Here is a 25,697-nt window from a genome sequence, read left to right as displayed (position 1 = left end):
GCAACAGGAGTTGGATAAGAGAGTTACCATATCTGACATTAAAACCTATAATGAGAAAACTCAAAAGTCGACCTACCACTTGTCCATTCTCCCAGGCTATTATTTTAGTGGTCAACATTTGGTCAACACCATAGCTACCAAGTTTAATGGCGTGTTTGGGAAAGCTTTTGACATTGTCAAGAACAAAAGTGTCACCATGGAGTACCACAAAGTAGCTCGTCGCTTCTTGATGAAATTTGAACGGACTAAAACCCTGTCCATTTTATTTTGTCCTGAATTGTTTGACATGTTGGGCGGAGACATGAACCTGAGAATGACCATACTCAAGAACAACGAATTACCCAGCGTTTACGACAACGAGTCTTTTAGCAAGTTATTTCGTACCCCGGTAGAACTGAACCAAGGACTGAATTTGATGTTTGTGTACTCCGATGTGGTGGAGTACAACGTGGTGGGACACACCTCCGTGCCGTTACTGCGTGTCATTCCTTTCAAAGTGGATTCTGCCGCAAACGCTGACGAGGAAGGTGGAAACACTTACCACGTCCACCGCGAATTTGTCCATCCTCACTATTTGCCTGTCAGCAAGTCGTATTTGGACACGGTCAACATTACTATAAAAGGAGATTTGGGACAAAATATTCCATTCACCAAAGGAAAAGTCACGGTGAAACTCCATTTTCGAAAACGGTTTTCTCACGATTCGTAAGTAAGTCATGTATCCAGTGTACCGAGGGGTTGCACGACAGCGAGGACACGGTTTAGGAGACATGTTAAAATCAGCCTTTCGTTCGGTGGCCCCGGTGTTGAAACCGATGGTGACACGCGGATTGCACGCCTTGAAAGATGCGGCACTGACGCAAGGCAAAGAATTTCTCCAAAATGTCATCATCGACAAACAAAACCCTAAAGAAGCCTTGATGAGGGCAGGCAAAAATGTCTTGCTGCAAACGGGTAAAGACATTTTGGGCCGACGAGACACACCTATAAATGCCCTGCACGCTACCGAATCAGGCATTCAGCAAGGACAAGGTAGAAAGAGACGAAGAAGAAAACACCCTTTCACCAGACTTCAAGCGAGAAAGGCCAAGAAAAGAAGAACCGTTCGAGACTTAGACGTTTTCGATTATTGAGAAAGAACAGAACAAAAAATGATGCACCGAGAGTCTTGCGCTTGTTCCAAAACGGAACTGGATCTGTTTACCATGCCCCCCACCATGATGACCATGCAAGAATCCCAGTGGGTGGAATTTCACCCCGTCTCCTCATTGACCGATTCCGCTCCCATCGAGTTTGAAATCAAAGGACAACCCGAAGATTACATCGATTTGAATAGCAGTTACTTGTACTTGAAAGTCAAAGTTCTAGATAAGGATGATGGTGGAATAGATGACACTGAGAATATAGCTCCCGTCAACAATTTCATGCATTCCTTGTTCAGCTCAGTGGACTTGTACTTGAATAACAAACTGGTCAGCAGCAGCATGGATACTTACCCTTACCGTGCCTACCTGGAAAATCTCTTGACGTACGGAATAGATGCCAAGGATACCCATCTCAATGCCTGTGTGCTGTGGGAACCTGACGAAGCGGGCAAGTTCGACCTTGTAGATGGAACCAATAGTGGCTTTGAGCAAAGAGAAATCAAAATCTTAGACAAGAGGAGTTTAGAACTGATGGATCGTTTGCATTTGGACATGTGGTTGCAAGAGAAGTATTTGCTGAACGGGGTCAATGTCCGCCTGAGACTGAATCGAAGCAGTACCGCTTTCCATTTGTTGGCTGATGCTACTAAGGCTCCTAAAAGCAAAATCGAAGAGGCCAAACTCTACGTACGACGCGTGGAAGTGTTACCCAAAGTAGGTAACGACATCAGTCAAACATTGAGCAGAACAACCGCCAAGTATCCCATACGACGTGTGGAAGTGAAAACGTTCACCATTCCAGCTAACCATCATTCCATGATCGAAGATCATCTATTTCAAGGACAGTTACCCAAACGTTTAATCCTTGGCATGGTCGAGAATTCAACCTTCAACGGACACTTCGCTAAAAATCCTTTCAACTTTCAGCACTTCAACGTGAAGAAAATCGAAGTCAGTCGTGATGGCAAGACCTTGTGTACCAGACCTTTCGAACCCGACTTTGCCAAGAACAATTACTTGAGATCGTACTTGTCCTTGTACGAAGCCACGGGCCAGTTAGGAACCAACACCAGTCACGGCATTACGTACGACGATTATGCAGGAGGCTATGCTTTGTGGGCTTTCGATTTCACTCCAGACCAGGGCAGCGACGAGGGACATTTCCACCCTATAAAATCAGGCCAGATTCGTGTGGAACTTCAGTTTGCAAAGCCACTGGACGATACAGTGAACGTCATCCTGTATGCAGAATTTGATAATACCATAGAAATCAACAGTTTGAGAGAAGTCATTCTAGATTACTAGAAACCATGGAAGACTGTTATCCCTCTTTACCTAGTGGAGAAACTTTGGACATGAAATGTGAGGAGACCCTGGAAAAAGAAGAAGTAATCATGATGAAGTCGAGATGGCCAGAACAAGAAGCCCATTTAGTCTCCTGTTTTGCCAAACACTTGGTCGACAAAATGACGGAATTGATCAAGAAAAATTGTTATGGATGTCAAAACGATCATCCCAGTCAAATTCAACACGATAAATGCCTGATGTTAAGTCAAGAAGAAAAATTGGACGAGTATCTGGACGAAGCTTGGAGTCTCATCTCGAACAAAGACGTGTTGCACCAGTGGTATAAAGACTTGCGTGAACATTCTTGTCCACCATTAACCACTCAAGAGATCCATCGTATCGAAACTCTCCTGAATCAGAGTGAGGAAACAGAACGAATAACCGTTTATTCGTCAGACATTTTCAAGCAAAAAGTCAGGATCGAATTGACGACTTATTATTACCTGTGAAGAAGAAAAAAACACACAAAACAATGGATACCTGGGAACTTTATTACCTTTTGAACCACAGTTCGTATACAGCTTCTTGGAATCCTGTCGTCTGTGCTAAAGATGAACTCCCTCATCGCAAACCTAAAGACCATCAAGCTTACGTGATCAACACGGACGACAGTCATCTCCCAGGAACCCACTGGGTAGCCGTCTACTTTCCTCAAGAAGGATGTGTGGAATATTTCGATTCGTACGGATTGCCCCCTTTGGAAGACGATATCATCGACTTTATGAGAAGAAATGCTCAAACCACCCGATTCAATAACGTGAAATTACAAGGCACAGATTCCTTGGTGTGTGGACAGTACTGTGTGTATTTTCTGCATCATCGCAGCCTGGGCTATTCCTTAGAACATTTAGTGACTCATTTCGATCCTCGTTCTTCTGCTAGAAACGATGTGAAAGTAGATCGATGGTTTTGTGACCATTATGCTTATCTTTTGTCTCAAGCTAGGAAACGTAGTGTCCATCAATGGCCTAATGATTTCCAACAGTGGAAATCACAATTTCATTCACAACGTTGTCAGCCTTGTTTAAAGTAGATTGTATTTGAAGAAAAAATGTTTGTGATTTGAAAAAAATTGTTTGATGTTATTATGTTGTATTATTGTTAAAAATGTTGCTGTTTAGTGTTAAGTGATTTTTTGAATAAAAATGTTGTGTTTAGAAAAAATGCCTTTGTCTTTTGTTTAGCTATAAGAATGTTGGATTGATGCTCTTTCATTTCTTACTATCCCTCTCATGAACGTTGCGGCTCGAAAAACCGTGTGGGGGATGTTTTCCTTCACGTCCGCGCTTTCACTTTAAGAACCGGGTTGTTTCCAGTCTAACCATCCATTGTCGACTCATCCTCCTACGAAGATGTGCTCCAAACTAGCTAAGCTCAACGAAGCCTACGTGAATTTGCATAGGGTCAGACACAGTCTGATACCGAAGCCAGAAGAAATAGAGAATGTGAGAATGTTAAAAATCACTGAAGACCTGATAGAAGAGCTCTTCAGAGAAGAAGTGAACAGGGAAAAAGAAGAATGGACGGAGAAGTACAGACTTCAAAAACAGCAGCAACAACAACAACAACAACAACAACAGCAGCAGCAACCTGAACCTGACAGAGGCTTTGTCGATTGCCGTATCGACACCAAAGAGTTCTTCTTCTCTTTCCGAAGAAGCAGACCTATCGCCAGAAAGTCTATCCTCAGAGGACATCGCATTCTTAGAAACTAAAAAAGAATGCCATAGCAAACAAAAAAAAACAGCCCTTTTCAGGGCTACCCCAATACTCTAGAAAAGAAGTAACGATAGATTTGCCAATGTAAGTGTAGGTAGAGTAGTGTGAATATAAACACTAACTCTTTCTTAAAAATTCTGAGGGTGTGTGTTAGTGTGTTAGTGTTTGTAAGAGCTAAAGTAAGTTGGTGTGGATAGTAGATTAAAATGATATCTTTTCTTAGTGTTTGAGGTGTATATTTGGAGTTAGATTGAATTGCTTTGGGTATGTGGATAGTCTATTGAAGTGATTTATAAAAAAATTTTAAAATAGTGATGGGTAGCATAAAAAGTAATTGAGTGTTTCTTTTAGGTCCGCGCGTTGTTGTTTTTTTTTGGTCATGATCTAGGTAAGATGAATTTTATGTTATTAGGGGGATGTTTTCCTTCACGTCCGCGCTTTCAGTATAAATTGAAACTCGTTCGGCAGTCCAGCTACCCTTGTTGATTGATCAACACAGCCAGAAGAATGAACACGAGACTTGAGAAACTGTTGGAGCTTCATGTACATCTGGAATATGCCAGGCGCATATTAAATGAACTGGCCGCGGAAGCCATTGTCGAGGAGGGAAGGATAAGAGAGGAGGAAAGAAGAAACAAAGAAGAGGAGGAGAGAAGATATAAAGAAGAAGAAGAAAGAAGATATAAAGAGGAAAGAAGAAACAAAGAAGAGAAGGAGGAAAAGGAGAGAAGAAATTTCAAAATCCCAGAGAGCGAAAATTGGGATTCTGAAGCAACATATCCTGCCTCTGCTCTCTGCCCCCAAAAGGTAAAAAGTAACTGGGGGATAAGATGCGTATGTGGCGCAAGGCCTGGAAGATGCCACCATTAACCAGGTGTCCATGAAGTTCCAAACAAAACAGCCCTTTTCAGGGCTACCCAATACTCTAGAAAAGAAATAACGATAGATTTGCCAATGTGTGTAGGTAGAGTAGTGTGAAAATAAACACTAACTCTTTATTGATAGTGGAAGTGTATGTGTTTGTAAGAGCTAAGGTATGTTAGTGTGAATAGTAGATTATGGGTTTTTTAGCAAATGTGGAGAGTATAGTTAGGGTTATATTATATGAAATGAGAAAGTAGGGGGATGTTTTCCTTCACGTCCGCGCGATGTTGGGTCATCATCTAGGTAAGATCCATTTTATGTTTTAGGGGGATGTTTTCCTTCACGTTCGCGCTTTAAGTATAAAACTAACAGTGTTTGCCATTGGAGCCCATTCTACGGAATAAGCAAACAAGAAGATGCCAGCAGCTTCAGCTTTGTACAACAACCTTATGGGAAGTTGGTATTGGATGGTGGATGGATTGAATGTAGCAGAAAGGCTTGAACAGGAATGGAGGCATGCAGTGACAAAAGACTTCGTCTCAAGACAAGTAACCAGCCTCCACTTAGCCATCGATATAGTAAAAGAAATGATAGAGGATGAGGAGAAGAGAATCAGAGGTTTAATTAACCCACCGTATGTGAAAGTGGGTAAGTTGAAAGAAGCGATAGTTTATGTGACAAGTGTAAGGTGTTTTTTAGAAGACATTGTGGAATGGACAGATTGGTCTTTTGTGAAGTGGGGCTTAGACAAGCTTAAGAAAGCGGAAGAAGTAATGAGGAATGTGCTGACCGAAGAGGTCAAGAAGATCAAAGAAAAGTGGTCAAAGGAAAGAAAAGAAGAAGAAAATAGAAAGAAAAAGGATGAACTAGAGAAACTAAATGCAAACTGGATGAAAATCCAAGAGAAGTTCCGAGCCATGGGTCACCCGGACTGGTTGCCGGAAACAGAAAAGAAAAAGAAGAAAGGAATGATGGACAAAATAAGAGGATGGTGGAAGAAGTTAAGAAGTTAAAAGAAGAAGAAGAAAAAACCCAAAGGCCCTTTTCAGGGCCCCCATATTTCTCGAAAAGAGATAGTCTTTGAATTGCCTACCCCTTTTTTAAATTTAAATTTAAATTTAAATTTTAAAAAAACTTTTTAAAAAAAAAAATCCCATGTTAAATTTCCCTTGTACGTATAGTATCCCACGATTTATTCCCATGTTAAATTCCCCTTGTCCGTAAAGTGTCCCACGATTTATTCCCATGTTAAATTCCCCTTGTCCGTAAAGTGTCCCACGATTTTTCTCCATGTTAAATTTCCATTATCCGTAAAGTGTCCCAAGGGTGTTTTTAATGCTAATTCCCATTATCCGTAAAGTGTCCCCATTCACTACTGGTGTGCTACACATCATATATGTTTGTTGTCGCCTCTGTACCTGAAGTAGCTTTCATGTGTCAGGAATGTGTTCAATGGAATATCTCGTTTGCGAGTTCATCTCTTGCCTGAAACAAGTCACTCATGAGAGTAAATGTTTGTTCTCAAATTATGTTCAAAGTTCTCAACTCGTTATGACTAGAAAGTACCTTCAACTCACCCCTCCACTAGTTTGATGCTTTGCGGCACAACAATACAATTATATTATTTAGTACCGATACAATTGGAGTAAACTGTTGCCCAAGGACACACCAAAGAGTTTATCCTGGCTGGACTATTGGCAGGATTTGAATCTGCACTCTTCGGCCGTGACATCCCGTACGGAAGTAGACTCAGATATTCCGGGGAGATTGCTATGGTGTTTCCTAAGAACTGCTAATATTGTTTAGGGTGTATTTTTATGTACCATGTACATGTGCATCAACTAGAGAAAGTTTAAAAATTTCAAAACACGGCTGCTCGGTTCATCGTCAGAGTACGAAACACTGAACAGTACCTCCTGCTCTGTAACATTCATTGGCTAGATCCAAAATCAAACACAAAATGTTTTCACTACGCTACATTTCGTTGACTGGTTCCTGCCCAAGATACCGATCCGATCCCACCCATCATAAAACTTACGCTCCTCTTCTGGCACTCTCATTCTCATTGTTGAAACGAAGTCATACTGATAACGTTCTTTCGCGGACCAGCGTCCAACTAAGTGAAAGGAATAGATATAGATCTTATACACAAGGACATTCTGATCTCATTCAAGGGTGCTCTTAAAACTCACCTTTCTCGACTACAAGAACAGATTTAACGACCTAATCATATTTACATCCTTAATTATTGTCAGCATGTTTTTGTTTTGTAATTTCATGGTGTTTGTTTGTGTAATTGTGTCTTTTAATATATTTGTATGTCATCTAAAACTGTAAAGCGCTTATAGTTTCTAAAAATTAAGATGCACTGAATACCTATTATTATTATTATTATTATTATTATTATTATTTATATCATTATTATATTTTATACAAAGAAAAATATTAACGTACAATTGATTATGTAACAACATTTGCTCAAGAAGTAATAAAATGAGTTGCCAGCTTAAAATTGCTTTTAATGATTAGTGGTTCTACACGGCTTAAAAAATTAGATAAGCTTGAATTTACATGTTTAAGGTTAGAAAAGCAGGATCGCTTGAGGTGTCATTTAGTCTAATCGGTTATCATGAAGTCTACGTGAGGTTAAATCGATTGCAGGCTTTTTATAGCAACATTTGAAGTGTTTTGTAGCCGGAAATCTGGGTCATGCTGCAATCAGGATGAACTTGGGACTTACAGTGATTTGTAAAGTTATTATATGACAGCTTGAGCAAAATGCATCATTTTGTGTTTCAGGTCTTTACAATAACACTTCAGTGTTGTCTTGAAGAACGTTTGTAATTATAGGTCACTGCAATTGTAAAGCAAAATATGAACGAGTTTTTCTAAATAATACATAATACTACACTCAGTAAGTTCATATTTTCCCATACAAATGCAGTAACCTTTTTATTTTATGCTCATTTTGTTAAACTACCAAAGGCTTAACAATAAAAGACGTTACAAGAAACGATGTAATTGAATTTATGCTTTGTTCTAAAATAAACTCACAGCCAAAGATTCATCAATACACAATAACAGTATTCATGCGCACATAGTTCCGCTCAGCGACCATTTAACTGAGTCTTTGGCTCTACATCAAATTGAAAAAGAATTTGTCATTTTGGTCTACTTAAAATTGACATTTTGAGTCATATGAGTGAATGTGCATGGATTTTGTTTCTGTGTTGATCCAACTCAGTTCTACTTTTCTGATTATGAGGGACTCAATTTTTTGGGTCAATTCAGCGCAGTAAGGAGAATGGATTTCAGCTAGAAACGTAGGCTACTCGAAATTGCAGTACAGTTTCGGTGTATATCAGGTTTTGCAGGACACCACGGTCTGATTTAAAGACCTAATTAAGAAAGTACATTTTGAGAAGATTCAATATACATAAATATAAATATATTTATTACCATTCTTATTACCAGCTAAAGAAACGTGTATGCTCTGTCACTTGCATCTCGCTGTTGGAAGGACCCCAGCTATGACCTGTATCATAGAGTATGTTTTCTATCGCTAGGTTAATATTGTAACAAAATAGTTATACAGGGAAAATTGAAAAGCAGCTGTAGTGTAACACTCCATTTAGCCAGCAGAATAATTACTTTTTTCGTCGTCTTGGATTTTTGGTTCTGATACTCTTAGTTTCCTACCAAAGCTTTCAGTTACATTTTCTTTCTCTAATCTAGTATTTTAACAGACTTGCAAAATGCTATGCCTCAGACAGATATACAAGAGTCCCTGGCCTTAATTTTGTTTTTTATGGTATATTTTTAAGACTCTACAGAGCATTCGTCATGGTCTTAACCATTTTATTTGCGAAAAGACACAAACATTCTCCTAAATAACTGTTTGAATTGTACGAACGCTATTTTCAATTACTGCGTCAAGCACATTTGTTGATGACATTGCGAATATTGCGTTCATTAGTTTGCTTCTTTGAAGGTTTCGTTTCTCACTCATTGAATTCGTCCACATCGTTAATTTTATCATCTATAATTTCGAATGAACGAGCATATGCTTTTAGTTTATTCACAGATTTAATCAACAAAAACATAAAAAGCCTATTACACAAGTGTACATGGTTTGCTTACAAAGTAGCTCCTATTACAATATACCGTCTAGAGTCACACGTGTCGTGTACTTGCATGCACTATCAATGTGTTCAGCATCGTAAAATGCACAATTATGATAATGTACAGTTAACGGAGGTAAAAGTGAGCACATAATAAGTACTGTTCTTCCAGTTTTTGCCCTTCTCAGGCACCAGAAACATTGAAATGTTTTCGGTATTTTAATTCTTTAGAATTTAGATGAGTATTTTGCATTAAAAAATATGTTCAGATAGCCACCTAAATAAATAAGTACTATTTAATGTATACGTTAACTTGACTGAAATCAGTGAGAATCAGAAGGTCACCCTTGTGTAGTCGCGCGAGGAGAGGAGCATTATTTGACTATATGATATCCATTCGTATAGTCATATGTATGTACACACACACACCCCCCCCACACACTCATATATATATATATATATATATATATATATATATATATATATATATATATATATATATATATATATATATATATATATATATATATATATATATATATATATATATATATATATATATATATATATATAAAGAGAGAGAGAGAGATTGAAATATCCAGCATAATTGAGGCTCTGTGTGGTGGTAGCTCAAATGGAGCGGTGTCAATAGGTCGTCCTTTTCATTTTGGCGAAACCCACTTAATTAAGAAATTAAATAAATATAAAGATATTAAAGATATCAGCACTTACAAATGTATGTGTGACGTAGATAAAGTGTCCTAATATAAACGTTACACGCGTATTTAATTAGGATTATTACCGTCTTAGGCAAAATCATAGATTTTATTATGTTATTTTAAAAAAAAAAACACAAGTAATAATTTTTTATGAGATTGATTCAGCCATTTTTTAGCCATAGTAAAATGATTTTCACAGAGGCCTGCCGTGATGACTAATTTTTAAGAGTTGTATATAGCTTAGATTGATGGCATCATTTTGTTTCAGTCAGTATAAGAAACAATATAGCAAGTCTATACAGTATTACTTCAATTTATTTTACAATGTGCGTACATTCAAATATTAACGAAACGAGTTGCTAACTTATTATATCTCCACATAATGGTTTTAGAAGGCTTAAGAAAATGACTTGCAAGATCTTTTCAAGGTCTCAAGAGCACGCTTTCAAGACGTGCCATTGAATCTCGTATCAACGCTCAGCTTGAAGTTGTATAGCTGGATATATGGGTCATGCTGCGGACTGGATCACTTCGGGACTGACAATGTTCAGATATACTGTCCATGGCATCTGAAGCACGGCAACATCACCTCGGTCTTTGCTTTAATTCGAAAGAAATGAAGTGTATTTTGAAGTGTTTGTGAGTCGGATATCTGGGACTTACAGGGTACTAGATTACCTTGAGACTGACAATATTGTGTAGTATTTTCTACGGCATCTGGAGCAAGCAACATATTGTGGTACAGGCCTGTGCAATAATTCGTCGGCGTCCTTCGGTAGAGCTTCTGTAAGTACTGTTCTTCTAGTTTGTAGTCTTGCCCTCCTTATGCACCAGGAGCATTAGAATGCCATTGACATTTCAGTTATTTAGAAATCAGTTGAAAATATTTATTTAAAACAACGACATTCAGATAGCCAACTAAGTAAACGAATTGAAGCTGTATATGTTATCGTACTATTTTCGCGGTAAGATTTCGTGTTTTTATACCTGATTGGTAATTGTAGGTGAGGCAAACAATCCGTAAACTATAAACAAAATTTGCCTTGGCCATAAATATGCAGTATTTAGAGAAATGTATTAAAATTAGGCGTATCAGAACTGTAAAACAATCCAGCAACTTTAACGTCCATTATTTCCGTAGATAGGGTTTCCACTCATTGGAGAAAATAATCCTGTAATTTTCAATTTTCAGAAAATGATATGAAAATCATTGATTTAATGAGTAAGTGAAAATAATGAGTACACAAGAAAATGTTATAACAATTCGGACTTAGAAACTTAAATATAACTAGACATTTATACAACTTCCATCACATTAATATGCAATGATTTGCCAATTATAGATATGGATATACATGAATTCGGTGTGTGGTTAGTTATTCTTTGTACTCTTTTTGCTTGAATTAATATTCGTTATTTTATGTGTGTTGTGAAACTTAAGCATTCAATAAAGATTAACCTATATATAAAAAGTTTTGATATATTATACGTATTTGTTGAATGTACAAAATCATCTCAGTGGAACGACATATTTTAATCCAGAGTGTGCGATTCGAACCCCATACTGCGTATTAAGGCTTTACTATTGGAACTGTCAACAGACACAATAAAATGTGACGATTTCATTCATATTTGCTTGACGTCGTCTGTTCGTCTTCAACAGCCTCGGCTGTTCTGATCGTTATAATTTTGTTCTGTTTTACCTGTCTACAGCAGCCACGAATGGGAAAAGGCCAAAGTGATCTTTATAGACAGGCGACCTCTGAAGGCAGATTTATCTTGAGCTTGCTTCAGGAAAAATGTATATATTTTGAAAGAATTGCATTAACATTATTATTAGTAGTAGTGTTATCATTACTTTTTATCATGTATTATTATTAGCAGTAATATGCAGTTAACATGCAGGTATTTAGTTTAGCTATTTAGCAAAATGACAAAATATAATAAAATAGCTTGACGCATGGGTCAAATGTTCTCACATGGATTTTTGTCTTGCCAGTGACACTCTTCCCCGGTTTTTCCTCCACCATATATGCTGACCGCCATATATAGCCTATCATGTGCTAAAATGAGGTTACAGCCCACAAAACGTAACCAAATATGGATGGTAGGCCATTTAACCCTCATAGTATGTAGATTGCATGAGTGCATTCAGTCTGTCTGTCTGTCTATTAAACATTCAACACGTCCTTTTTAGAAATGTTTCATCATCAGAGCAACTTCTGTGTTCTGTATTTTATGTCGTGTTGGTGTATAAGTTCCAATTTTTTAATTCTTGTATTTAGATAATTGCCTCATCTGGTAGAATGGAGACGATGTCTCAACCAACATAGAAAACACTCAAAACTTTTCGCGTTTAAACTAATGCCTTACTTCGTCAAAAGCATCATTGCACTCTTTTGCACCATTTCTTCGAAACAAACACAGTCACTAAATGTCTTCAGATTCATGTCAAGTCGCAAATTATTGGCAAGAGCTCAAAAAGATTCAACAAGAAATGGAATGAAATAACCCACGATGCGTCAAAGACACTCACAGCCCTACTTGGGGAAAACATGAATCATCAATATGCAGTCAAATCAGCAACCATCGAAGCATTAAAACAGCAGCTGAATTCAATTTTCACAGAGGAACAGTTGCAAACCTTTTACTCTAAATTAAATAAGGATCACAAACGATTCTCTGCAAAACTGTACAAAGTCAGAGAAAGAAATCATACTCTACAACCAAATAACAATTGTGAAGAAACTTCTTCTAAAACAAACGTAAGAAGCAAAATTGCCGTAAAAAGAAGAACAGTAAGCCCTATATAGCAAAAACTAATTCAACTGTTACTCAGTGGTCAATAGTTCTAAGTTAAAACTTGCGGAAGCAGAAATAAAACTTTTATTGAAGGGTTTTAGTTTATGTCCCAGTCCAAAGACAAATGACAGAGAGAAGCTGAAAAAGGACACCGAAGAGTTTAGCCGCCAATTAAGACTCAATGCCCATATTTTGCCTTGCAGCCAATAAATAAATCAGAGGAAAATATAAGTTGTGACCAACCCATATTCATAAAGAAAAGTAATTGGACCCCACAAAAAAGTTAAATTCCAAATCTAGAAGCCTTTATCAAGTTAGTTGAAAAAGACACTTCCAGACACAACAACCATGCTAACAGATACTCTAAGTTTACAAAAGAAGAAACAGATGCCCTACACTCACTGAAAAGCAGAACAGACATCATAATTAAGCCTGCAAATAAGGGTTCCGCTGTGGTCGTTATGAATAGGGAAGACTACATCAGTAAAGTAAGTGGACAACTAAGTGACGGTAGGTTTTACCAAAAACTAGAATATGATCCAACACTGGAATATGCAAAAACAATCACTAATATTATTGACGAGGCATGCCAGATCGGGCACATAAACCAGCAAACGAGAAACTACTTTAGCCCAGAAAACCCAAGGGCAGGTCGATTTTATCTTCTACCTAAAATCCACAAACAAGGAAAGCCGGGCAGACCTATAATCTCCGGTAACGGGCTTCCCACAGAAAGGATATCAGAATATTTGAACCATTTTATGAGACCACATGCCCGCAGATTACCATCATATCTTCAGGACACGACAGATTACCTAATGAAAAGCAAAGCAAGCGAGCCATTACTGCTAGATACATTGCTTGTTTCCTTAGACGTCACATCTTTGTATACTAACATACCGCACAACGAAGGAATACAGCCGTGCAGAGAAGAATAGGTATCTAGAACTGTAGATAATCCACCCACACACTTTCTAGTCCAACTCCTGCAGCTTGTCCTAAAACTCAATAACCTTGAATTTAATGAAGAAAACTACATCCAAATTAATGGGTACAAAACTGGCCCCTTCGTATGCTAATATTTTTTTTATGGAAAAACTGGAGGGTCAACTTTTAGCATCGGTTGAACTTAACACCATACCAGTTGGTACGCTTTATCGATGATATATAATGAAGTGATAAGATGGAAGAGAAAGTCTGGCTGATTTCATATCAACTTCCATCCCTCAATAAAATTCACGACAGATGTCTCCAACTCAAAGCACGTCTTCCTGGACACAACAACCAGACTGGTAGAAAACAAACTCCATACAGACATCTACTTCAAACCAACCGACCAACACCAGTATCTCCTCCCAAGCAGCTGTCATCTAAAACACTGCTTTAGGCACATCCCATATAGCCAGGCACTGAGGATATACAGAGTTTGATCCGACGATGAAACATTCCTAAACACTTCTGCTGAAGAGCTATCTAAATATTTTATTTACCGAGGCTACGACAAAGACCTGATTAAGGATGCAACCCAAATGTCTAAACAAACAAACGCGATGACCTACTAAAATACGGAAAGAAGGAAAAGGCTGATAAGATACCATTTATCCTGACCTACCATCCACACAACCCCTTAAGTAGGCAAAATCATTGGGAAACACTGGTCCATCGTGGAATCGTCGGACGCAGTAAAGTTTATCATCCCTAACAAACCTGTAGTCGCCTACCGAAGACCAAAAAACCTCAGTGACATCGTAGTCAGGGCGAAGCTAACGCCAATCACTAATCAAAACCACCCTAAGTCAATCTGGCCCCTGTAGCAATAAAAGGTGCAAAACATGTCAACATATGATAGAGACCAGGACATTTTCTAACACAGTGACTAGAGAAAATTAAACATACATGGTCCCAACAAGATATGCAAAACAGAGAATGTAATTTATATCATCACATGTAAGATCTGTAGTATCCAGTATGTCGGAGAAAATGAAAAGCTACACAAAAGGATCAGCCTTCTTCGATCTGATTGGATGACAAAGATGCTGTACATAAGCCCGGTCGCAGAACACTTTTTCCCCCTGGCCACACTTTCGGTGATATAACACTTATTGCAACTGATCACATCCCCAACTGGAGTCCCCAAACTAGGAAAGAAAAGGAATCTTTCTCGATACGCTGCCTTGGAACATTGAAACCAAGCATTTTAAACCAAGAAGACTAGAAAAAGTCAACCATGCACAAATAAAATTATCTCTTGCATCCGACACATTTTCTTTAAACAATTTTTCTAAAGTTGCTAAATAGGATATGACTACTATAACAATGAAATATCCGGGCTATAATTTGCCCTTACATAAATTTACATAAAATAACAGATGTCGTTATGGCTGATCAAGTTCTAGGTCAATAAAAATATTTTCCAGCATCAGCAAAAAGCTGAACTAAACTAGTTGAAACATAATAAAGTTAAAAGGTTGTATTATTGTAGAAACAGACATGTAAAGTTACGCAAACATAACCGTTATTCTGTTTTTGCCCCAATATGATATTATGTTCTGACAAATATACAACTATGATAGTACAATAAACAGGTTAGTAATTTTTAAAGCAAGAATTGCACGTAAACTCACACATACAAGCCGAAACCTTTTTCATGTCTATTCCTTTTGTATACGGGGAGTTTAGTATGTGTCTACAGGTTAATCTACGTTCTGCCTCTAGGGTAAGTCAAACACATGAGTTCCGCGCGCCGTCTGGAAACGAGAATATTGTCCTTCTCGGTATCTGAGGCAGATGTTTGGAAAGATTGTTATAGAACGGCATTTTCTATGAAATTTCTAGACATATAAGTGATGAATTCTGAATAGTTGCTCTTGTTCATATAATTGTAGACACAAGTTGTTAGGTCAGTATAGCATATTCAGATGTTCCGTGTTTAAACACAATATATTCTTTATGTTTACAGTTCGATTCCTGTATTCATTTCTGCAATAGTTGGCTGGTTCTCTATTTTCTATTGCTTAATCTGCTGCCATAAAATCCAAGCAAGAAACTTCCATTCGGTTTGCTTCTTACGTGTCATTACGAGAAGTCTGTGTGAATCGTTTCCCATGGATGACGGATTTGACGGTGTACTGAATATCAGGTTACAGCCGCCGTGTCACGGTCGGAAATAGATCTTGTAATAATTGGGGATTCGACATGGAAGTAAATCAGAGATATGGAATAATTGGGGATTCGACATCAAAATAAATCTAGGTCTTATTTTGCAAATATTAAGAAATTTGGGGATGGCTTACTTTTATCAGTCAATATGTTTATTATTGTTGAGTATCATCACCCTACAAGTATTACATTATAACGTAAGAAAATGTTAGGCTACAAAAAAATCCTTCATCTTTTCATTCGAGCTACGTGAGAGCAAGGGAATTGACTCAGTGAAGGATTACCACTAAAGTAATACAACATTTGTCTTTCTTTTTATGCTGTACATTGGAGTAGAAACCAAACCAAACAAGATTTTATTCACTGAACATGATTGGAAGTAGGTGACATCAACCTCTTTTGGAAAAGCACAGATGGATCTTATCCTTCTTTCAATATGCAGGCTTATACTTTCAAGAATTGTGATTATCGGAACTTGTTTGGAGACTTACGAATCAGACCTTAAATAATCATAATATGCATATTTGTTCCTTACTAAAAATTCCCTGAACATACTGTTACCATTCTAATAACGCGGGTAGGGTTGTGGGTCACACTAAATTGGTCAAATTTTATTATATCTTTTGGGTTTATTTATTTCACTTCAATTCAGTTTTTACCTCATGAAAACCAATTATAATTTGGTTCTATATTGAACATAATGAATCCTATACTTTTATGTTTTAAAACGACCTATATATCCCAGTTGGAACAAAGCTCAATAACCGGAATTACAAACATTTAACACCTGAAACTGATAACAAAGCAAACAATCAGGATGACAGACTGATAGTAATGCAAGGACTATTTGAATCTTAGTGGAGGGGGAGGTTAGATTGAGAAAGACAAATTCTGGTTGCCAAGTTACCGTAGTTTTTCTTTTCCAATACTTACTGAAATAAAACATTACTTGCTGGGGAGAGCATTTAAGCCAAAGCCCCACAAAGTCCTCAGCCTACACATGACCCTCTATCAGATTCAAATGGTTGCTGTTGTAATAGTTTCCTCTGAATTATGAATGGCAAAAGAGAAAAGAGAACAACCTGCTTATCACAAACAAGAAACTAACTAAAACATTTTGCATATGTTTTGTTGTGTTCTTTAATCACGTGCATAGGAGATAATAATCATCATTTTTGTGAACATTCATCAGGTTGCATTGCTGTTTATAAACTGCATTCTTTATCTTCTGCTATGTAACAAGAATTTTATTTGTGTGCCATACATTTAAAAAAAATATATGTTGGTCATTGCTTCATAGTATGCCCTTCCCCTTCATATGTTTATATTTGTAAATAATGGCTATTCATATCTGCATTTGTATTATTGGTCCATATGGTCCATTTGTTTTATTTGGTTATTTTATGGTAAGATGTGCCTTCTCTTTGACATATGGATTTTGTGGCCTCCTCTAATATGACGACACATTGTATATGAATCTCAATGATGCTATTTATAGGTTACTGCATTTGTATGGGAAAATATGAATGAGTTTTTTGGATGGAAATACTAATACTGCACGACCTTGGGAGTGCAGTATATCCATTCGACAAAACGAGTTCATATTTTCCCATACAAATACAGTAATCTTTTTATTATATGCTCATTTTTGTTTAACTATATAAGGCTTAATAATAAAATACATTACAAGAAACAATGTATTTGATTTATGCTTTATTCCGAAATAAATTCACAACCGTAGATTCTTCAAAATACAATAACAGTATTCATGCGCACATAACTCCGCCAACCGACCTTTTAACTTCATAGCGTACCGTACGCGCAATCACTCACTTGAAAAAGAAATCCCATTTTGCTCTATCTGAAATTGAAATTTAAAGTCATATTATGAATGACTGCGCTATTGAACAAATTTCCCACTGGTCAGGAATGGAGGAAATGAGTTGTTCTGTCAATCCAGCTAAATTCTGATTATCTCCTTTTGGGTGTTTTCCGCACGATGTACATGTGACTTGAGGGACTGTCGTTGACAACAAGCTGCATAACTGTTTCTGTTCTGCCATAGATAATTTGGAATCGTAAGCTGGAAAAATATGAAAGTTTTTAAATCTAAATTCTCAAAAAGATGCTTGATTCAACATTATTTTTTAGAGAACACAAATTCTTTTCGTTTTGAAGTGCAGTGCAGTCTACTTTGTAATGTGATTTCGATTTCAAAAATGTAGTCTGGATTATATGCCTACATATTACAGTACATTTCCGCGATGTGGATCAGCATTTGGAAAACAACTTAATTATTATTACCAGAAAGAAAACACAAAATACAGTTTGAGAAGATTAAAGATGCAAAAAGGCAAGTAGATTTATTCTCATTATTATTACCAATTATAGAAGACATATTTTTATGCCCAGTCACTTGCATGATCTTTGTTGGAGGGACACCAGCTTTCGACAGGGTTGTTACAGTAGTCTTCCTTACTGAATGGTTGGTAATTCTCCTCTGGATTTCTGCCCTTTCTGCTGCTCGTTTCATCAGAGTTCCCAGTTGATTAACCCCCACTGGTCTCGGACAATAAATGCAATTTTTAATATTTTGTCCAGTAAAATATATATTTTATATTTTTTTAAATGCACACGTTCATAAAAATCTGTTTTTTTTTATATTTCCCAAGGTTGGTTGTTGCATTTCATTGTGAAAATTGTTCGGTATTCGCAGAGTACAAAATTTATTCCATATTTTCCCCATATTTTTTGTTTACTTTGATATTTAAAAAAAATTCATTTATTCCTGTTATTGTCGGGAAAAAAAATTACAAATATTTGTTTCTTTATTTATAATTTTTTTAAAAAAAATAAGGACGTTAATTGAATCTTTAGAAATATAATTACCATATCTGGGAAATTTCTGTCAGTTTCTGCATTGGAATTGGTGTCAAATAAAAGGGGCTGTCGGCATCCATCATTTTCAATGCCCTTCGTTTCAAATATTGCAGGTAAAGATGAACAGGGTCTCGCTCTGTTGTGGTTCCAGTACAAACAATGCGAGGTATTGTTGATCTGTAGTCATCCTTCCCAGTACCGTCAAAGGGTTTGCTATCCCTCTCAGCATATTGAAGATATTTGGTACCGGTTGAATCTGTGAAAACCGATACATCTCCAAACTTTAATTTTCTGTGCTCGTCTAGGCCTCTAATCCAAACATTTTTCAAAAAAAGTAGAACAGGGAAAATTGCAAAGTAGCTGGCGTGTGAGAGCCCATTTCACCGGCTGAAAATAAAGCTTCTTCTTCATTGTGGCTTATCGGCTCTGATGCTCTTGATTTTCTTCCAAAACCAGCCTTCTTCAGTTCCATTTTTTGTTGAATTTGGTGCGTCGATTGATTTCTGAAATGGACGGCCTCAAAGAGAGACGGGATACCCTTTAGCCTTAATATGTCGTTGTCTCCTGTTTCTTATGGAATCTAAATATCGGGTAATATTGCACGATTCTGACAATGTAAAGTTAACGGGGGAGAAAATGAGCATATAATAATCGCAGATCTTGCACTTTTCAGTATTGTGTTTCGGTATTCTCGCACATCTGCGATCATAGTCACGTATAATTTTATTATTCCCGTGCAATAGGTTGCAGTGGTCGAGGAATCATCCCACTGGCTACTTCACAATTCAGTGTATGTACACACTACGTGACAGGGAATAATGGTTAACACTAGAACATAGTATTAGATTCTAATTTTACACTCAAAACATAATTTAATATTGGCTACTTTACAGAGAGAGATAGAGTGCAAAAGGAAAAAAAGAAAGTATGTTTCTTGTACCCATTTTCTACATGTTCATATATACAAAGAATTGTAGTTGTGATTTGCAAACGTGCACACATATACACACATAGATACGTGCATATGTATACATATATATATATATATATATATATATATATATATATATATATATATATATATATATATATATATAATTTAATATTGGCTACTTTACAGAGTGAGATACTCCGTCACCCCCTCCCCCTGTTAGTACGCTACTGTGGATATATCTGAGCTTATTTAAAATTGTAGTTGTGATTTTATGATTTGCAAACCAAGTACAAATCATTCAAAGAGATGTTTGCTTAGTTGCCATTGTAAGTAAGTAATGACAGTTTTGGAACAGTTCCAAAAATGATGAGACATAGTCTTTAAGGCGCCATTGCATAAAGAGTTCTTTCTTGTAGGGACTTTTCCAGTTTTGTTTTCTACGTACAAATGATATAAGCATAATATTTTACTGACAGGTAATACAACTTCATTTTTTGCAAAATGGGCCATGTTTTGTTTTTCATTGTTAAACGTACATTTATTGATTCATGTTTTCAGTTGCAACAAAAGAAGATTGATTAATCAGTGTATCTCCTTTGTTTTTGTCTGTTATACCAAGAATGAATACTTTGTTGAGACTTTAACATTGTGCAGTTGATTACTCTTACTCCTTATCCACCCAATAAAACTAGTAAGTAATGACTCAGTTTTGGAACAGTTCCAAAAATGATGAGACATAGTCTTTAAGGCGCCATTGCATAAAGAGTTCTTTCTTGTAGGGACTTTTCCAGTTTTGTTCAAAACTATATTTGCTGGTAAAATTCATTGCATTTTTTGGTTGGAAACCATTTGAGTTTAGGACACTTGGTTCATTTAAAATGCAAGAATAAGTTACTTTAAAATAGCAAGGAAAGGTACACCTTCCGGTCACCCTCAACTATAAAAACTCATATTCTTGATTCCATTTTAATACTGATGTTAGTCTAAAGAATGAACTTCTAGTATTTGATGTATACTTTCATAGCCCTTTGTTTTCCATTAATGAGCATACTTGCAGCTTTGTGCGAAAAGGGCATATATACTTGAATTGATATTTAATGAAGTTTGTTAGTAACTAAATTGGGTGGACCTGAGCATGCCATGAAATTCTAGGAAGTTTGTATGCATTTCAAGCCATTTAAAACAATCACCAATGGTATTTCAACAACCGTTATTACTGACTAAATCATTTACATACAAACTTCATTTTTAGACCCAGTGCATGTACACGACACTAAAATTTCCAACACGTTCTCACACTGAAACTCTATTAGTTCTCACTCTTTCTACTTCCTCATTCATCTTGTTTTCTATTTTGTTACAGACATCTTCACTGACCTTTGTCACTGACTGATCAAGGGTGGATTAAACACCATTTATCTTATCAATGACTTCAAGACATTGTCAATGCACTTTTTGGAAACAATTTTATGTAAATTTTGAGTTAAACTGTCCAGCTTGTTTTCGATGGATTCCATGTTGTGTGTCTCGGTTTCAAAGACCTAACCCCGACAGAAAGACATTCCATACTGACAAATTGGCGAATGCAGATCTACAGAAATATGCCCCTTCTTCAAACGCACGGGAATGTGTCTCGTCTATTTCTGCCCCAACCCCTAACGTACTTGATAGCCTGTTCTGTTCTTTCTCCTTCTGTTGCTTCCCTGTGGTTCCTGACTTTTTTCCACTTGACATGTTTAAATTTAAAATTTAAAACCTCAAGTTCAGTGATGCTTCTAGTCCATCCACCAGGAGATATAGTAATATATTTTTTGCTGCTCTTTGTGTTTGGAACTTTTCCCATGCAGGACTAATCTAATGACACAGATTTTCGGAACGTGTGTGCATTCTTTCTGAGCCAGGGATTAAAATTGGACATCCCCACCGACATCGCTTGTCCTCCTGATTCTGATATTGCTAATCCTCTTAAACAACTTTGACGAAAGCCATGAAACTTTCTATGAGCAATTATCACGTGATCTAGTTGGCCTTTGAATGGAAACAATGCCTCTCAACATCCAATACGGTTGCCACAGAATATCCTTTAAACATTCATTATTGCTACTAATAATGGATAGCAAGTTTGCAACATTTACACACGTAAATGGCTTTGTTTAGTTTACTGCCTGTAAATGTTTACAAAATCGATAACCGTGTAAAAGAACGCAAGTGGCTTTTATAGATGCTAGTCCTATCCGTTCATATCAAGAGATTTTTCTGTTATTTATTTTTTTATAAAATATATGATTTTCACATCCAGTGTGGCATCAATAGGAATTAGATCGACGAGAATGCAATAGACCGCTCATTACACATAAGGTTAAGTTACGGATGATGCTGACAAGTTTTGTTGAGCTACATTAATGACCTTGAAACATGTTTATCAACAGAATCTTTGGTGATTAACATAGTTTAAAGAGGCGCCATTTTATGCTGGTTAGCTGGTGCAGGGTTTTTTGGAGTGACATATTTTATTAAAGTAATCTATCATTTTTGGGTGCTCATTGCAGGTCTGGAAAAAATGGGGCATATGGGTCCCTACTGGGTCAAATATGTGCTCATTTAGAAACAAAAGACACAGTTTGCAGTAATCTTTACATGCATATTTGTTTATTCAAGAAAATCCAAACATTCTATTATAACCTCCCAAACTGCGAGCTCTTCGTATACGGAGCTATTATTATGTAACGATTCCCTCTGTTTTTGAAATATTTGAGTCTACATTTTTCCCTCCCTGTACATTATTTTGGAGTAAAAAGCAACGGTGTTTTTGCTGCAGATTTCGTTCTGTTTTTACATTTTCTAAGCATGATAATAGACTATGTATTGTCGACTGGTACCCAAACTATTGAAAATCAGTGTTTTTGCTGCAGATTTCGTTCTGTTTTTACATTTTCTAAGCATGGTAGTAGACTATGTATTGTCGACTGGTACCCAAACTATTGAAAATCAGTAAGACATTTAGAACAGCATAAAATCAACTGTAACGATCTATCTTTTATCATTATTTTCTGGGGTATTTTTTTAATGCGCCCTATAGGTGCCATAGACTCCACATTCTTGCATAGATAGACAAATAGGCATGTCTAAACAACCTAATTTTATTATAGTTAAAAATAAAACACCATACAGCAAATTGAAGTATCGCAAACTGAGCGAGTCACAGCATACACCTTTTTTGCGGCTTCCATAGCAATAGTTGTCATCTATAACACTAACACTGAAAATGTTCAGATTCGCGCCTGTTTTAATTTAACGGCATTGAGTCAGTTATTAGATACCGAGTACACATGTAGACACCTTATAATTGTTGCAGCCTTAATGGATGGTCATATTAATGTGGGATTTTCCCTAAAAGATTTTTAATGATGTGTATTTGTCCTTGACTAAAATGGTGCTGATCTGTAGTGTCATCCAATGGCTAATGGTTCGGAAGATTTTATTCTTACAAAGAAAAAGAGAATGAAAGTGTCAGCATATTTTACAGATTTATTTTCTCTTGCCTTAGAATGCTTTCTTTGATGTGGCCATTTGTATTTGTATCCCTGACATAAGGACGTGGTTTTCACCTTTTCTTACATTTGTACTAAACTGATTTGTTATATGTATTATGCAATTCTAGCATATGAAATAAACATATAATAATTTGCACGCATATTAACTCAGCTTCATTTCAAAACTGCGTTCATCTTTGGATGCGATACATATGTCGTAGTTCATTTTTCAAATACTTTTCTTTTAGTGAACAATAAAACTTATATTACTTTGTACTTTTATAGGCAATAGTTTATATATTAACTTATTCCATCTAATTAGTGTCTTTCTTTTTTGCAGTTGTTGTCGAAGGTGTTTTATTGATCGTTTATCAGTTGTACTTTTATAAGCAATAATAGATATATAAATTAATTTCATCTAATTTGAGTCTTTCTTTGTTGCAGTTGCTTTCGAAGGTGTTTTATTGATTTTCATCAGTTCTATTTTATTTATTTACTGATCTGTTTGGCTAGAGAGAATACAAAGTATAAGTTTACGTTTTGAATGCAATAGATAAAGACTTTTGTATAAACATTTTTCTTATGTTATGTATATCTGTACTGTGTGTACTAATGTTCATATTTCTAGAATGAAAGGGCCATTTACTTTGTAGTTGTGGATACGTACACTTGGATGAAGTCATTCAAACATAGTACGTAATTTTCAGTGAACAGATCTTTTAATCCAACTAAACATTTGATTTGACTTCAGGACACGAGTTCTTGAAAAACCCAACCGAACAGATTTCTGATCGGTCGGCGGCTGGACATTCAGTAAGTTACTTGACCTTATCGACAATAATGATTTCAAAATTATTAACTCAAGCCTCATTCTGCGTTCTGATTTAGTTTTTCATATCAGGGATAATAGACTGAAGATTGTTTATTCTTAGCATTATCATCAGTTTAGAAGAAGAAAAAAAACTAATAGTTGCTGTCATTTGAGTGTATTTATTTATTTATTTCAATTATTCATTGGAATTAAAAACTTCTCAAACTTTTGGATTTAGTAACTGTAATGAATCACTGTAAATTTAACGACATTTTGGATTATATTAATGTGATGCATCAAAACTACTGGCACATCAGCATAAGAGAGTGACTTTTGTTTGGATTAGCATTGCAACTCATGTAAATTACTTGATACGGCCAGATAGACAGAGACAGGGACGAGTTTGCCAATAATTTATAAACGTTTTTTTTAATATAAAAAACTCCCTCATATGTGGCATAGGTTTTTGATTCTAACTGCAGGTCAGATAATGCTGTTTTGCAAACCGATCCCTTTTGAAAGCCCTATTGTTAGATATTCGGAACAGTATGTATGTTTTTTGGAACAATTTATTAAATATATTATATGAACATTTTTTAAAATAGTTTGTACAAAACAGGTAGCAAATATACAGACCCGTAACTGTTAGGATCATTATCACAGTTTCTTCCAAGTTTGTAGTTTGGTACAATTAGGTCGACGTTCCAGTCACATGGTTTGGAACGACATTTAAGTGTCCCGTTTCATAATTGTTTTAATTTCTATTAGTTTCCTACCTCTATATTTTATATGTTCATTCTGTGCACCATTTAACCAATGGGGCTTTATACAACTTAAGTTATTTTATTGATGTTGCTATTTTAGCAAAGCTACAGATTTCATTAAAATCAGGATCTTCAAAACCAGTTACATTATTCACTGTAGAGATATTGAGTTGCGTATGCTCTGGAATGTGTAGGTGTTTAAAATTTTCTGCAAAAATGTCAGCTATCTCTTGTGGATTGCTGTTTTTCCATCCAATGTTTGATAGAAACAACTTTTCTGGTGTATACACCTACTGAGTTGTTCATCATATAATTTCCAGACAAGTATACCTTTTCTTCGTGTGCATTAATAACTTGCTCTTTAATTTCTAAATTGTCTCATGGTCCTCACATTGTTTGGAGCTGAGATGTATTAAGCCCCACTGTGTCTCCAATCCATATTCTTCTCAAGGGTCCAGCTATTTCATGTGTTCCACGGACATCAGGTGACCAATAACGCTTTGTACATGATAATATCTTTGGGAATAGTGTTACATAAATAAAAAATTAAAATCTACCCGTACCATTGTGTCATCAACCAGCAGATACACGATGACAAAATATCGACGTTGATATACCAGGATCGTCAGAAAAACAAAGTCTTGTATTAAATGATATTGTTTTAGTTCCTGTCCAGTGTTGTTGAGAGCGCATTAACTATGGACAAAACCCCATGGACGCTTCATTCATTACAAGTATTAACCATCTCTGATACAAATGTTTGGATCGTCGATGATCGATACGATTATCGACGTATCATTTGGATATCAATACATATCGATACGAATGGTCAAATTTAGTTTGTCTAGCAGTGTCTCAAGTTAGAAGAATATCTCAGCTGCGGAGAATTGTCATAGACT

At 36.3% G+C, this 25,697-nt stretch overlaps 1 protein-coding gene across 1 annotated transcript in view; it reads left to right on the top strand.

Annotated features, from left to right (window-relative positions):
• LOC149801383 (uncharacterized) overlaps positions 1 to 25,697 on the top strand; it is a 142,647-nt gene that overhangs the window by 76,473 nt on the left and 40,477 nt on the right. Inside the window, 1 exon segment of the mRNA XM_089956795.1 lies at positions 3,491 to 3,538. Coding sequence (XP_089812921.1) covers positions 3,491 to 3,538 — 48 coding nt within the window.

The sequence above is a fragment of the Sinohyriopsis cumingii genome, chromosome 4 (genome assembly GCF_028554795.1).
Source record: "Sinohyriopsis cumingii isolate HCF-2022 chromosome 4, ASM2855479v2, whole genome shotgun sequence".
NCBI classification, from domain to species: domain Eukaryota; kingdom Metazoa; phylum Mollusca; class Bivalvia; order Unionida; family Unionidae; genus Sinohyriopsis; species Sinohyriopsis cumingii.
Note: the sequence above shows the minus strand (reverse complement) of the source record. Positions and strands in the feature narration are given on the sequence as shown.